At 40.9% G+C, this 16831-nt stretch overlaps 1 protein-coding gene across 1 annotated transcript in view; it reads left to right on the top strand.

Moving 5' to 3' along the window:
- The window catches only part of LOC115366506 (ecto-NOX disulfide-thiol exchanger 2-like), a 189081-nt gene extending 173037 nt beyond the window's left edge, over window positions 1–16044 (top strand). Inside the window, exons 11-15 of the mRNA XM_030061992.1 lie at window positions 3663–3803; window positions 8504–8560; window positions 9482–9587; window positions 12479–12564; window positions 14648–16044. Of these exons, the coding sequence (XP_029917852.1) occupies window positions 3663–3803; window positions 8504–8560; window positions 9482–9587; window positions 12479–12564; window positions 14648–14779 (522 nt within the window). The 3' untranslated portion in view covers window positions 14780–16044. The remainder of the gene's footprint in view (window positions 1–3662; window positions 3804–8503; window positions 8561–9481; window positions 9588–12478; window positions 12565–14647) is intronic.
- The last annotated feature ends 787 nt before the right edge of the window (window positions 16045–16831 follow it).

Genomic DNA, 16831 nt, shown 5'->3' with positions numbered 1-16831 from the left:
TAAAATCAATATGATTTCAACTACATGCCACACTGGTTGTCCCATATATTGTAGACGATCTCCTGCCACTAACGCAGAACAATGGCCAGCTTTGGAGTTGGTGAGGTCAGGGATCTTTTTTGTAAATTTTAGGAAACTGTCATATCTAATTTTACTGTCCTTTTGACATTTGGCTAGAAAATACAACCCTGACTGGCACAGCCTCTGGGCAGAGCTGGTTGCCCTGAGAGGACGGGTTGTGGCAGACCCACGGCATGCACCCATTTCATTAGATTGGGTGTCTCATTTGGGAGTCTCTACAATGATAAGGTCTTATTCAACTTTTTTCTGCTATTTGTTTGGTTAATTTGGTCAAATATTTAGTCTGTCTAGTCTTTTTAAGAGCCAAGTAGGTTTCCATTCTGTGTTGTAATTTATCTATCTCTCCTCTGGGGCCCTTGGTTGTTCATGATGTTAGTTACTGATGGGCCCCTGAGCCTTAGGACCAGTAGGCTGGAGGAAGTGTTTTCCACATTCTACTCTTAGCATTTATCACAGAATTTGAGGGGGTCACTCTCATTAAGGTGCTTCCAGAAATTATTATGTTTTGGTTTTTTTATATATTCAGTAACAGTGGATTTTGTCCACAGTCCTACATGCAATTTTACAAAACTCATCATGCAGGGTTTCTTTTGGGTGTTTTTCCCACTTTGTCCGTTTATATGTTGTGTTAGTCAACCCACACCTTGCTGCCATGTAGAGCAATAGGCTCAATTACTGATAAGAGCATTTAGAGCTATGTATTAGATGCCATATCCATTTTTATAGATTTTTTAATGGCACCGATCCTTTCTTTTTCCTTGAGTTCATTCAGATCCAAAGAGATGTTTCCCTCTGAACTCATTTCTAAACCTAAATGTGTAATTTGAGCTGTGCACTATGCTGTGTCCATTCTGAAAGATATCTTGTGAATATTTTATAAATATTTTAGTCACTTGAATAATCAGCCACTGTATGCCATCCACCTTCAGTGTGATGAAGGCTCCTCTAGCCAAAGCTGCATGAAAAATTCTGTGAAATTGCCAATGAATTTTCTCTGCACATTTTAATGTCATTTAATTGTTTTAATGTTTATTATTAATTGGAAGGTTTTGTCAATAATCTATTACAAATGCTTTAGGCCATTTTAATGTTATTATTCCCCATAGTAGCATTTAGCAGTGCAGTTAGAAAAAGAAAATTCTTCCTCAGGCACAAATCCACTTTTCTGATCACCTGCTGCGTTGTCAAACAGCCCCAGCTTGCAGCTTCTATTCCTCATAGCAAAGGGATGTCATAGAAAATATTGTTTTCAAAGCAGGGAATTTATTATCAGCTTTCCCTTCATTTTAACATCATGGAATGTAATTACCCTTACAAAATGCGCCCCCTGGCACGTGTATGAAAAGCTAAGATGAGATGATTAAAATAATATCTAGATAACAATTTGGACACGTCTTTTGTGTGTGTGCGTGTGTGTCTGTGTGTGAAATAATGTTGTTATGCAGCCAGGCAAACTACTCTGAACTGTTATCAGCAGATGAATTTGCTTAGGCTATCGGGGCTTGTCTGCTCTTGCATAATGCTGCTTAGGGGTTCTGTATGGAGAATGGATGTTTACCCAGAGGCCTGAAAGACAGCTATACACTGCTGATATTTGCCTCTCTTGTTAGTCTTCTTAACATGAACACCTCTTCACAACAAGGTAGTGCATAGAGTGACAAAAACTGCTTCTCATCGTCTAAATATTGACACACTGAGCAAGGCAAATATCCGTTGAGACACGATGGTGAAAAAAAAAGCTGAATGTGGTATTAAAAGCTTGTTAACATGTTATTTTTATTTTAATATATTTACCTCAGGAAGGTTGGCTGAGCACTACATCCATATATACTACATCCATACTTACTTTACACCAGGGAGCACAGTACAACCACTTTCTTTTACTGTTCATCACTGTGTTAAATTTTCCCTCTGATGCTTGCCTGTAGTGCATTCGGTACCAAATCTAAATTAGACACAACATAAATTATGCATCAGTGCTGCAGTCACTGTTCCTCTTTGGGGATGAGCCCACAGCCCTTAAATAAATGTTCTTCTTGTGGACTTAGGTGTAATTTCTAATTTAGCAGTCTTTTTTGACCATGCATTATTGGGCATCTCTCCTGCCTCTGCTCATACACACATATCCCACTTCTCCCTGGTATTAAATGTAAATGTGATCTCTTAATGTCCTATCTGGATAAAGAAAAATGCATGTTTTTGCACTGTGTAAATGCACACAGCACGCATTGTTATCAGAGTGTGATAGGATGTGCCAGACCACCTCCAGAGGTTTAGGTTAACTTATGTGGCTTATTTGAAGTTACATCTTGTAGTGGTTTGGAGGACAGAAAGGGAAGGCCTTAGATAGTTTCCTGTGTTATAGTGACTTAAAAAACATTTCATCTATTTGGCGATTACCTGTGTGCCACAGTTTAAATGTGTTTAGTAGTGGGAGGGATATGGCTTTCTGGACTTTCTCGAGTCCTAAAAAGGAAAAAAAAAAAAAAAAAATGACGACAAAATTGCTCACACAATGTGAACCAATCCAAACATTTGCATCCTGACTGGAAAAGACCTGTATTTTTACTGTTATTTAACACAAATCTTCACTATAGACTTTTATAACAAAACATTCAACACTAACATTCACCTTGGTCACGTTCTGGTTGCCCCTCCTCTGGTTACTCCTTATGTGCTGTATGGACGAAAATAATGTACCCAATGACAAAATTTTCATTTTTTGGGTGAACTGTTTCTTTAAATTCAGAAACAAATCTAACTCACCAAACTATTCGCTTTTGCTTATTTGTGAATAGTCTTACAGCCAAACCACAACAGTGTTTTCAGGCATGTTTTTTCAAAGCTGGTTGTTAGGTAGGTAGCCATCATTTGCACACAGTCAGTTCTCCACTGGACCTCGAGCATCAGACATGATCGCCAGGAGATTTGTAACACAACTGTCAAGCCTCCATAGTGGGCCGGCCACCTCTCTACTAACTCACCTGATTTGCACACGTCAAAAATGAGATCGAAACACAGTGCAGACAAAACAATACTACCGCATACTGTGTAAATACCAGGGCACTGTTGGATCATTCATTATCCAGGTAGCATATCCAGATGCAGACGGAATTTTAATACCAGGTGTAAATGAGGTCACAGATGTGCAGAGAGGCTCATTAGGCACAGGTGTGCCTTGCTGACCGCTCCTGGCTCTCTGCCTCCTGTCCAACACTCAATCCCCACCTTGCTTGCCACAGGGTCTGCTCTTTTTCAGACAGCTGAGGCGTCTCCCAGTGAGAAGCTATGACAAGCGATGAGGGAGGAGCTGGCAAATTGAAGGTTTGCCGGCAGGAGGCAGCAACTTGCGCTTGACAGATCTGTCAGAGCGCAAGAAATAAATTATTGTGACATTAACACTGACAGAGAGAGAATAAAAAATTATTCATCAATATAAAATTGTGTTTGTATGATCCTTATAGTCACAAGCCTGCTTCAGATGAAGTTTATTTTCCCTCTTCAGAAACTATCAAAAAGGAGATCAGCATTGGTTAAAAGTGTCTGACTTCAGCATCATAACCATTCTTTTTTGTGTTTAGCAATTGCTCAAAATGAGGGAGGAGTTAAAACAGCGGGAGGCAGAGCTGGAGAAGAGCATGGATGACAAGCAGCAGCTGAAGAGCCAAGTCCAGAAACTCAAGGCAGGACTTCAGAACCTGCAAAACACACACACTCTGCAGGTTAGAGGCAAACACACACACACACACACACACACACACACACACACACACACACTCGAGTACAGAGGATGGAGACACTGACCCAAGAGAGGGCTCTTCGTGGTCATGTTCATGTGTTCCTGATTTGTGTTTAAATGGAAGGCTGAATTTGACAAACTGGATTTTAAAGTGAAATACAATATCTGATTTGTGCTGTAGTTGGAGAGAAATTAGTTCATAATGAGTTTCAACGCGTGGAGAATATTAGAAAAATATTTCATCAGACACCACGGCCTAGATTTTTATTGAAGATTTTAGTGCGTCTCTAAAGTGGTGCGCAATGATTTGTCCTTAAATCAACCCTGCACTCCAAGGTAAATGAGAGAAGGTTGGAAGCTTGCCTAGAGGCACTGGTATTGAACAGTTCAGGGAGACGGTTGGGCTATTAACCATATCTCTCACAGAAGGAATTCTGGGAAATAATGTCATTTGCAATACTTAAGAGACCGACAGATCACTAAAATCCATTGAATCGGAAATAGGACATGCAACCTGTACTTCATCATTTAGGTTATAAAATGGAGGAACAGAGGAGGAAATTTAATCAGCAGTATGGCTGGGTATTTTAAGAAGGAAGTCTTAAATGGAAAAAAATCAAGCAAAACACTTAATTTAACAAGTTACTTTAGGTTATTTATATGTGTCACATCAAGCCATATTTGTGCACATTGTGTTTCATCAAGCTATTATACGATCACATCTGTCCTTAAGGTGGATTTATGCTCATTTCACCGTAAAACTCTGCCTTTGTGGTAACCCTAAGATCAATGTCACATCTGCTCGGAAAAATGTATACTCATTTCACAGAGGTATATATTTGCAGTGCACATGAATAGCTATTGGAATTAAAGGCATTACAGGCTGCCACAGATTTTTTTTTTCTTTTTCTTTTTTTCTTTCTTTTTTTTTTTTTTTGGTGTTAGATTTAATATCAGACCATTTGATCCTGACATTATAATTAATATGGTATGGTTAGGGTTGGAAATGGGCTTTTTTGTAGAATTACACATTTTTAATTTTAGAGACAAACCTCCCCAAAGGTCCCTTTCTTAGCTGAAACACAGCTTACAGATAGACAGCAGTTGCTTGCTAAATTCCATTTTTATGACAGACTTTAATCCAACACGTAAGACTGCCAAAAAAACACTCCTCTAGGCTGCAGCCTATGCAACCAAAACATCACCTTCTGTTTTAGTAAATTTCTGCTACTTGAAATTTTTGCTTTTGCTGCTATATTGAAATCAGCAGCTTGCATGTAAGCCTTCCTTCTAATGGGCCAAGAGTTGCCGAACACACACAGTTTTGGCTGTCAAATATGTAAATGATCAGTTGTTTCCACATAGCTCATATTTATCAATCCACCATCTAATTTGTGCTCATTTTGCTGGCATTGAAAAGTTTAATGAATGCGACCTGGTGAGTCCCTTGGGATTATTTCCATGCCTCCATTCTGCATGTGTTTTTCCGCGGTGTCTTGATGGATGAGGACAAAACTAAGATCCTGTCTCCCAGTTCTGGAAACCAGTGCTCTAATTTGTAATATTGTCAAGATGCAGCCTTCAGCTGCTCCCTCTGAGTGGGAGACAGGGTTTTAGGACATATACAATGCTGATCCTTCACACCCAAATGAGATTTATTTTACAATATGTTGTTCTGAGGCAGGAGATGTTTCCATATCCTGGGTGCTTTCATAGCCATACATCTCACATCAAGAGGCTGAACAAACACTTGTCTTTTTGTTCCTGGTTGTAATCTGCAATTATCAATTGAGAATGGCAGAATATTTATGGTTTGCATGTGACCTGACCAGAATGTCTCTATATATAAAATCTGTAGGCAAGAGGCAAGATTTTGGTATCAAAAGTGTTCTCATTTCCATTTGTAGGGCTCCCCTTCAAATTCTTGAATCTGTGAATGCCCAGCTTGGAAAAAATACACAGGGAAAATTAATGAGTGAAGCTCTCCCCTTCCTCATCAGCTACCATCAAGGTGCCCTTTAATAAGGAACTTCAGTGTTGAAAGCCCAGCGGAGCTGCTCAGTTGATAAAAGCAGAAAAATGTGATTGTACTGGGCAACTCCCAGATATGAACCTGTGCATGTATGAATCGGTTTGTTGCTGTGTCCTTGACGAACACCTCGTGGATTTAGAAAGGTGTTAACCTGGACAAAAAGGTCTTAAAACAGAGAAAAGGTGTTAAGAATGACCAAAATGTCCTGAGGTATCAGAAAAAAAAGACTGAAACTCAATGCTATTCCACTTGAAGAGTATTTTTGATCAAAGATTATTCAAAAACACACAGAGATGTCATTGATATGCAGGCCATTCATTTGACTACAATAGATGTAATTTAAGTGCACATGTGCTCTACTACTTCTGATGCCTGCATTGCTTGTTGGCTAATTTTGTCTCAGCATGGTAACAAGGAGGAGGGCTGACATGAGAATGAGATCTAAGTTCAATCAGCTGTGTAATTGGATAATGATAATACTAATATGGTAGAGTCAAATGGTGGATACTGCTGACTCTGGTGGCTTGTTTTCTGCTCTCAAAACATCTTTTTGATCTGCAGAGCTGCAAAACTTGGTCTGCTGAAGGTCGATTGGCTGGTCTGCTGACTGCAGATTTTTCAACGAGGGGGGAATTAGCCATTCTTAACCAGACTGCTGCACGATCGCCATTCATTCAGATCAGCCGGAGTGACGGAGTTGTCAATATGTGCTTTAATGGTGATGACTTTGATTAGAATGTCGCACAGCACTGAAAAGTGTCCCCACAAGAGTGATCCATAGGAAATATGGTAATTAGATCCACAGATAGGGGCACACATGAATCATGAACGGCAATCTCATTAAAAGGAGAAAGAGAAATCAATTTGCACTGGTAGTTTCTGTGTAGATTAGTGGTTATGGTGGGACAATTTAAACAAGTTAAACAGATTTCCTCATGCCATCAGTTCACCCTCACTGGTCCATCACTGTCCCTGCTGTCACTGAATGTGACTGGATCTACATTATCTCAGGTCAATGTGACTACTGACCTATATCATCATGTCAACTACCCAGCAGACTACAACTGTCTCCCAGTAAGATGAGCTGAAACTTTATTAGTTCCAGTTGGGAGACGGGGTCATTGCAGCAGCAGAAAAGTAGGACAAAGCAAGTAAAACAGAAGATAAAATGAACAAAAACAGAAGGACATTAAAAATAAAAATAGAGTGGAAACAAATAGGAGTTTTATAAATAAATGCAGGCAGCAAGTTCAACACCCTGTGGAAGATTGCTTAAATAGGATTTATCACTTACAATATTTTAGCATTATTTCATCATCAGAAGTTAAAAAAAAATAATCACCAAGGGAAAACTAACAGGAATTTGTCTTTTTGGTGTCGGTGCAGAAATATATCAGCAACTGACATATAAAACTAGATACATGCTTTTGTGAAATAGCGGGACACATAGAAGGTTTTTTTGGGCAGCCATGGTTCACAGTGGCCCACAGAGGAGCTGACGTGCACACCGCTGAAACCTCAACCACACGTCAAGCATATCTGCGGTCCCAAGTGTCAAAAAAATGCTGATTGGTTGAGCAGGGAAGGATTTCCTGTGGCATGGCGTCAGCACAGCATGAACAACTACATTCTGCAACAGCACAGCTCATAACAGGCCATTCTCAGCCTGTACATCCTCTACACAAAACATGCTCCATCTCTTGAGGTTTTGGTTTTATTTTACGTTTTTTCTGAATATTTTTAACAATTTTTTGGTAATATGGTATTTTTGGTAAATCCACACATGAACGCTGTGTGCAAGTATGTTGGCAGGCAGTTGTGCCCACGTGAACACACAAGGCCGTACATTTACAGACTCTCGGTACACATGGTACAAGGACAACAGCACCTCACATACAATGCCAAACTATAAAAAATATATAAAATCGACAGCAGGCTGTATATATAATTGTGCACACATCCAATCCCTTTGAGCGTTCAGGCAGTGTTGCATGCTTTCTGTGAGTACAGCTGTCAGCACTGCAACATGTTTTCTGATATTTCTTTTTCAATCAATGTAATTATCATGTCAGTTCCACAGTGCACTAAAGCCTCTGCCAAGATGTCATCTTTCATCACATACCTATCAACATTATGCACTGACATGCTATCACTGCCTTCAACCATGAAAGAAAGCTTTTTTCCACAATTAACATCGAACAGTATTTCATGTACTTTAATGTTTTTCAGTCCAATGTATTTAAAGGTTTTCTCTCAGTGCACGTGGTGTGTTGTGCTGTGGAAGCAACCCTGATTACATAAAACAATGACTTTCCACACAGCACAGCTGAGCAGGGGACAGATTTAATAACCAATTATTTTGGTTGCTATTCTGGGATAGGGGGCCATATATTCACGTAATCTATTTGACTTTGCTTTATCTAACTGTGTCTGTCTTCATCTCAAGAACATTAACTGAAAAGTCCCTCTGAAACTAGGCCTTGTTCATGCTCCTGCTCTTTGTGTGAACGTGCACGTAAACGAGGGTGAGAGAGAGAGAGAGAGAGAGAGAGAGAGAGAGGGATGGACAGCGAGTTTTGGTGTGTCTGATTGCATTAGTGGCTGACTTGTTTCTCACTGACGTTTCCTCTCATTTTTCTAATTGACTCTAGCTGGAGACGTCAAAGCGAGATGACAGAGGGAGCGAACAGAGTGCTAATCAAGTCAATGTAAGTGGAAAAAGCCTGAGCCCTCTTCACTTCTTGCTAAATGTTTTTTCCCCCTCTCCGCTTTCCTTATCTCCTCCTTCCTCTTTCCTTTCTTCTCCTCCTCTCCTATCCTCCTTTCTGACCTCTCCTAGTGACATGACAGATCATTAGAGGCCAATCCAGTTCACAGGGACTTTATTTGTCATTGAATAAATCACCCAGACACAACTGGGTTAGGAAATCCAAGGACCTGCGCTGCAGCGTTCAGACACAAGTGTACATGTGCACACTTAACACTCAAATACATGCATGCATACACACACTTGGCAGGAGGTTAGACCAGCACAACACTGAGGAGGTCACCATGTGTGGAACTGAGAGCAATGCGGCACAGCTCTGTAGACACTTCAGTCATTAAAGACACACATTATCATTCTGTCCAACTAACTAACTAACCCTTGCCCTTTTTCTGTGGCGCACACACGCTGACATACTTTTTCCTATATCCTCACTTCCACATATCAGCCAATCAGAGACTGGCAGTCTTCATTTGGCTTGATCATTAGCAGCCCTCTCTATTTCTCTCTCTCTCTCCTCTCTCTCTCTCTCTCTCTCTCTACATTAGCCTCTGGCTGAATTCTGTCTCCTTTATCCCTGCTCACTTTGTCTCACTGCTTTTGTCCTGCTTTTTTATGTAAATTATTTTCAGTGTATTTCCTATTTTTGTTTTTGTGCACCATACAAACACATCTCAGGAGTTTATTGGTACTGAATAATTGTGTGTGTACTCACCAGTGAATTTGTGAGTGCAGTGAGTGCATGCACAAAATGTATGATCAATATTAACTGCACAGTTCCGTATTTCCGATTGGTTTGCATCAGTGCTGTTCTATTGAGATGCTATAAAGGTGTTTTAACACTGTTAATTACCTCATTCCTCAGGATACAACAGCATCATCAGTGGTGTCCTGCAGTCAGGAGAAGGAAGGTCTTCCAGAGAAGAATCACCCCAGTCCCGTCCACTCCGAGAGGGAAGCCCTGCTAGTTGGTAAGCTGAAACATCTCCATGGCATCACTATTTTTACCTTTTATCCAAAGTGACCTACCAAGGCCAGACAGTCAGGGTTCAGTGTCTTGCTAATGGATTCTGAGACATGACACATCAATTTTGATGGACAACTCAGTTATTGCAGGGATCTAACCTCTTTATGTCATAAGGCAGATTGGTTTCCTTACCCAGGAATGGACAATCTTGTGCCATGGAGGGCCTACAGTGTGCAGGTGCTCATTCCAACCAAGTCTGCATCAGCCAATTTTCAAGCAGAAAATTAATGAAATCACTTGGAAATCACCGTGTTTGGTTAAAATGAAAACCTGCAGACTCCGTGTCCTCCCTAGCAAATTATTGCTTATCCTTGCTCTAACCCTCCTACCACCCAAACACTGTAACCATAACATGCACTACCAACAATTATTTCCAATGCAGTTGAAATCTTCTCTTTTGCTTTAAGGTAATGACTATGCATAGTTGCATAGCCATTAGCATGAGAAAGGAGGAAGACACGACAACAGAGAGGGACCACTTTACTCATTAGATTATGTAACACAATGTTACTTTATGATAATGGGAAATATGACCAACATCTATCTCCCATGTGTATAATAAACTGCATTATTTATAGAAGTAAACAAAGCCTTGTCCTATTTAACAGCTTATACTCCATTGCACTGTATTTTCACACATTAATTGTCAAGAACTTTTTTTGGCTCAGAGCCCAAAAGATAAAACTTGTTCTGTCTTATAGGGGAGTTGAAAGAATATGGCAATTACGCGAAAGTCTGCTGAGCTCAAAATCAGCTTCTGTGTCTGTCGCTTTGGGTATGCTTCCATTTCTTTTCCAGTGCCCAAAATACCAGTGTCCACTGTCTTTTATACCAGAGTGACTGTGTGATTGGCTTACAGGTAGTTAGGTAGCCAATGGTGCATGTCTTCCTTGTGTGCCCACTCGGGTCATTCTGGTTGATTTTTGAGGCAGACACGGGCTGCAGCTAAGGATCCTGGCACTTTTCTGTGTCAGAATCACTCTTCTTGACGGCTTGTTTGATGCTGCATCGAAGTGAGCACCACAGAAAAAAAGGGACATTTGGCTCCTGAAGGAATTTGTTTCATCAAAAAACCCAGGGTTGCATCTCTCTTTGCCTTCTCTCCCGCTCTGTGCGGTGAATGTAGATGAACACCTCAAATGGGTGGCAAACAGTTGGATAATCTCTGTTCTCTTCAGGAAAACTGAAAAACAGAAGCATGCAAGATGAAATCTGAGTTTGGGTTTTTATTGTTGAGCTGCGAAGGACCTTTTTGAGGGGCACATTAGGTTTCTTCAATAGGAATAAAAGACTTTTAATCCGAGAACACGATTACGCTGTAATGGGTTGAGTATTATGCATAAACATCAAATCATGCATTATACATTATGTATTTCCCATTGTTACTCAGTGTAGGAAGTCTTAGGTTCAGCCAAGCTTTTCACTACATCCTCTGCCTGTAAAGCACTCACACACTCAAACATCCACACACACACACAGGTCAGATTATTATAAACCCCCACCGATGTCTCAGCAGATTGGTTCAACAGTGTATGAGCCTGATTAATAAACCGCACCACTATATTTACCATGGCGGTAAGGGCAGATAGTGGTGTGGGAATGCATTCATAATAGAGGTTCCAAGCCTTTTTTTTTTTTTTTTTTTTTTTAACAATTGCACGTAATGCAACATTACCACCCACTTTGCCCATTTGCATGTGGCTGGTGAATGATTCATAAAACCACACCGCCATGCTAAAGATGCCACCCCTTTTGTCAGGTAGTGAACCTCCCTGTCAGTTCCCCTTTGTGAAATGGTTTGTTTTTTCTACAGTTTCTGCAAATAATTTAGGTCACACATGCAAGTTGTCAAATAATTAGATACTTTGCTAATTAACAGGCTTAAATGCCAATTCAGCTAATGACTTAATTGATTTAAAAGGCACTCTTTTATCTGTCTGAATTGAGCATCATGGAAAACATTATCAATGTAGTTATAAGAGTACTTGAGGAGAAAAGTGAGTTGCTTGGTGATAACTATGGATTGCCATGCAGTAGCTCTATGACAAACACACAGTTAGGTGGGTTACGTGTCCTTTTTCTTTATTTATGAAAATGCACTTGTGTACTAATGCTATTTTGTACTTAATTAAGCTTTAATGCTTTTTATCTGTTCTACTCCTGTGATTTGGTGCATGAGCTATATAAATAAACTTGTCTATAAGTTTGCAATAGGTTGCAATTCATAATTAAGTATGGAATGGCTCATCAATATTGATTTTCATTGGTTCTCAGATGGGACAAGCCCTTATTTTCTGCTGTAAAAATGCAGTACTGTTACACAAAATGAGTTTGGCAGCACATAGCTGCCACAATCATTTTATGAATTTTAGCCCGGTCCTATGCCTTTACTACTCCGTTTTATGAACATTGGTCTGTGTGTTTGCCTCCTCTGTCGGCCTGTTGGGGCTCTCACGGCTCACTGTAATCAGCAGTGGAGGATTATTTCTTTTGGATGGCCCTATCAGTGAGTTGATAGACAGCAGATGGTTTGGTCGAGCTGGAGGAGAGTTTCAGTAGCACGTGGCTTTGATGAGAGACAACAGCATCAAAGACGTCATTAAACACTCCCTCTAATCTGGCACCCTAGTATATGAGAGGCTCTTAACAACAGTGGGAGTCTGGGAAAAGACACTCGAAGCCTCCCTACTTATTTTATAGAGGAGAGACAGTTACTTACCATGTATACTGCTTAAACATTATGTTATGGTTTGATGTTTGACAAGTAACAAACTGCAAACTGATGGGTGGAGATATGCATCAGGATGTGTGTGTGACCTGTTTGTTCTACCACAGGGATCATTTCAACATTCCTCCACGTCCACCCGTTTGGGGCCAGCATTGAGTACATCTGTTCCTACCTGCAGCGTTTGGACACCAAGGTAACATGCACACAGACACACATACACACAAACTCTAGACATAGTGACATAGATTAAATTTCTCTGCAGGGCTGACATATGGGCCTGCTGTTTGCCAGTGTCCTGCTGTGCTGTTTTAGACTCCAGGCTCAGAGGCAAGCCTCAAGTGCAGGCTTGTGCCATCATCTACTTCAAGCTATTTTTTAACCTTTATTTATCAGGAAAGGTTTTCTAAAGACATATAGTATGCTCTTTTTAAGCTGTACCCTGCTTCACATTGGTACAGTTACACACATCCCGCTGGGTATTGCTCAATACAGCCACAGTCTTCCATTGTCGGCCACTGAGCAACTCCACAGGCACAGTTACTGGTGCAGAGTAGCATTCAGTTTCAGCCCACCAGGTGCATGGATTCAAACTACAGGCTGATCCTCTTGCCAAATTCTTGCTTCCCTTTTATGCAACAAGTTCTTGTTTGTCCTGTTGGTGCCTCTGTGTTCACTCCCATCCAGCAAACCTCCCTCTTGCAGTTGTGGCTTTGTAATTTTCTTACTAATTCTCACTTGCACAACATATTGATCAATATATCCGCGTTCTGCATCTGTCGGCTACTGTCTGCCACCACCAGTTTAGGCTGTTAGTCAGTGTGATTTCCCTGGGCGATGGGACAAGTTATAGCTGACCCTTTTTTTTTTATTGGAGCAGAGCTGTTAAGAGAAAGAACAGATCCTCTAAGGACTTTTCTTAATTTCTAAATCTACACTCATGTAACTCCTACCTCTCATCAAAACTCTGCCAAAACTTTTGGTCCATCTTACTGGCACCTGCATCAGGAGGCCATGTGTATCAGTTTATTAACACATCTGCATTTCAGTCAGAGACACTTACGTCAAGGAGTTGATCATGTATTGAAAATCATAATACGTATTATATTTGGTAGATAGGCTCTGCTTGGGGGATCTTTGGGATTCCTCACAGCAAGGAATCTGCTGAAGCAATAATCCCCCTGCATAGTCAATCACAACAGTTACAGCATGGAAAAAAGCACAGATGAAATCATAACTAGCCAACATGTTTAAAAGAGTGGGGGGGTGATGGGTTGTAGGAGGGAACTGCAGCATATGGGCAAAAACTGAGAGCTTATAAAGACTGCTTTGGACATTTGTATGAATGTGACTAGATAAATATTCAGGCGGGTAGATCAGCTGTTTGTCAATGAGACACTGACGCTGTCGGTTGAATAGGTGAGGCAGCTCATAGCTGATCAGCTGTGCCGCTTGCAGACTCCAGTACTCTGTCTGAACTAATGTGATGCTTCATTCATTTGAAAATTATGACTTTTTCCTATACATACATATGGAGAACAGAATATGTTAGTTTTTTTGTTGTTTTTTTTTTTGTTGTTGTTTTTATTACCGTTTGGCTTTGTCATCCCAAATCCGTCTTGGTGAGTGCTTATGTGTGTGTTTAATGTGTATGAGTGCATGTTTGTCTTATGTGTGTGCATGAATGCATGTGTCTCACTTTTTGTTTGTGTCCGTGTGCGTCTGAGTTTGCCTGGGTGTCTGTTGTTCCTACACTGACTCTCCACAACACACATCAAACAGCCCACAGAGTTTTGTCAATAGCACTGGCTAGACTCCCCAACAACAAGCCCAATCCTCTCCGCTTATCTGGTGGCTCCACACACACAGCCCCATTGTCTGTGATGACACACCAGTCATATCTCCATGATGGACCTTAATGCGCCCTGACATCAGCGCAGGGCTTGAACAATTTAGTTATATATGCAAGACACTGTGGGTTGTCTACCCCAGCTTACAGAGTGGATCTTGGCACTGTCACCCAAGGCTTTCAATTGACTGATGTTCCTCAGCCCATTTGGGTGGTGTGAGCCAGCTTAAATCCTGTCAGGTGGCTTATATTGTCTCGCTGCCCTCATCATCAGCTTTCAGTGGAGGTGTGAATGTGAGAGTATAATGAGGACAAAGAGCAAAGATGTGAGTATAGTGTATGTCTGTATTTAGTGTATGTGGACTTTGTGTTGACTAACTGTTGCCAACTGTGTGTCTGTGTGTGTGTGTTTGTATGTGTGTCTCACCAGATTAACCCTGGTGAGGTGGAGGCCCTGTTGTCTCGGCTGCCTTGCACCTTCAGACAGGAGCTGACAGGGGTGGGAGCCAGTCTGGAAAAACGCTGGAACTTCTGTGGCTTCCAGGGCATCAAGAGCACATAGACTGAGCATGACTGATGCTGCGGGGACACAGAGGAGACTGCAGGCACACAGGACACCACAGGGACATGGAGGACACTGTAGAGATGTGGAGGAAGCAGAACAAAGCCTACAACTACCGGAGAACGTGGACTCTACTCGACCAATGTGAGGATGCAGAGAATTCATCACAGATCTCAGATCAGGGAGGAGTGTTACATGAACATTTCAGGCACTCTGTGTAGGTGGCAGAGAGGTAACTATATGGTTCTTGTAATGGCACATGGAGTGAAACATCTCTATGGTGACAAAGAGAAAGATGCATCTCTATGGTGACTGTCATCTTTCTCTTGCTCGCTCCTTTTTGTGTTTTTGTCTCACGGGATTCAACCAGAATTCCCTTTGGAGAGCCAGTCTCAGTGAAGTCATGGGATTGGCTTTTGATTTTTGTTTTTTTAATTTGTGGTATTTTACATTCTCTGAGCCTACAGTTGGCTCATTGTTCTGTCAGGCCTAGACTAAAGGGCTACGCAGGGAGGTCATCAGGGTCTACTGTCAACCTCAAAACCCTCTGACTTCTCTTTTGCCTATTCTTGGTTTTGTACAATCATGTAAATTATATTAATATATTTCCTTACTTTCTGTATAGGCTATTAAATTAAACATGCATACAATATGGATGCAGTGATCAGGTTGATTTGTACTTATTTTCCACATACAGGAGTTTCACATCCCTCAGTATCCAATTATGCTTCAATTTAGTGACCCATTGATTGCACTGTCTGTTCTCAATGGACAATGGACAGCAAAGAGTGTAATCAAGTCCCAACAGGATGTGCACCTAAAATGCTGCAAATATTAAAATGAAAAGAGGACAGTAATCTGTTTGCAGCTGTTGAATTGTCTGCCAGCTGTATGTGTAATTTGAATCATCTGAATCTGACTACAAACGTGTTAGTGATATTGCTATCATCATGATTCAAAAAGGGAGACGCGTTGGCTATCAGACGGCTTTCACACGGTGCCTTCCAGGTCTGGTTCATTTTTACAAAGACAGCCTATCCTTCTTTGTGGGGTGATTGCTCAACTTTATTCCAAGTTATTGAATGTGAATGACACTGACATCAACGGCCTCTCCTGCTGCACTCATGCTGTGGGGAACATTATTTCATTTTCAGTCACGCAGCCACAGGAAAAAAAAAATGTCTAGTTCATTGCTGTATTGTATTACTTTGTGAAAGGGAACTTTCTTTTGTTTGTCAGTGGGCTCAACGAAAAAAAAAAAAAAAGTATGGTTCTCACTGAGCTTACCAATCAGCTACGGCATCAAATACTGACTGCATATTTTGTGAAATGCATTTGTGTTTGGTTCCCATTGTTATGCACCAGAGACCACACCTGCAAATGTATGCAACACCTTCACTTACAGACAATTAGTAGTTCAAGCACATGCCTTGAAATAACACACAATGAACCAGTCAGTATATTAATTCTGGAAGAATGATTTTAAACACTTTCTTCTTCACCGTTTTTGAAATTTAAAGGAGCAGTTAAAACATTCTAAAAATAAGAGCAGCTGGTGTTGCGTTGGCATACTAAACTGGTCCTCACATGCAGGAGGTACCACATGAAAGGAAAATACTTGACAAACCATCTGCTATGGGCGGTGACTTTTGAGGAGGATTCTGTTCATGTTTTATATCTGTCCAATTGTTTTCACTGCATCGTTCCAGGTTCCTATACAGAATGGGATAAATCTGGCTGTTCTTTCTTTTAATGTACTGATGAGTGTATGCTGTAGCACATGCTCCATCTGTCATCAGCCAACCCTGTTCTCATACCACGCAGAGGGTGAGCTTCTACTGCCATCTATTGTGGAGGACTTACACGCACACATCTCCACAAATGTCAGGCCTACTTGGCTCAATAAAGAATGACATCGTGCTAATGGTGTGTGTGATAGTGTTTGAGAAGGTGGTTCCACAATCCTGTTACCATACCATCCATATACAGAGGATATCTATGACAGATGGTGGCTGTTCTATACTATGCCCTTGGAGTCAGCAAGCTATGGGG

Source organism: Myripristis murdjan, chromosome 10, assembly GCF_902150065.1.
Source record: "Myripristis murdjan chromosome 10, fMyrMur1.1, whole genome shotgun sequence".
NCBI classification, from domain to species: Eukaryota; Metazoa; Chordata; class Actinopteri; order Holocentriformes; family Holocentridae; genus Myripristis; species Myripristis murdjan.
Note: the sequence above shows the minus strand (reverse complement) of the source record. Positions and strands in the feature narration are given on the sequence as shown.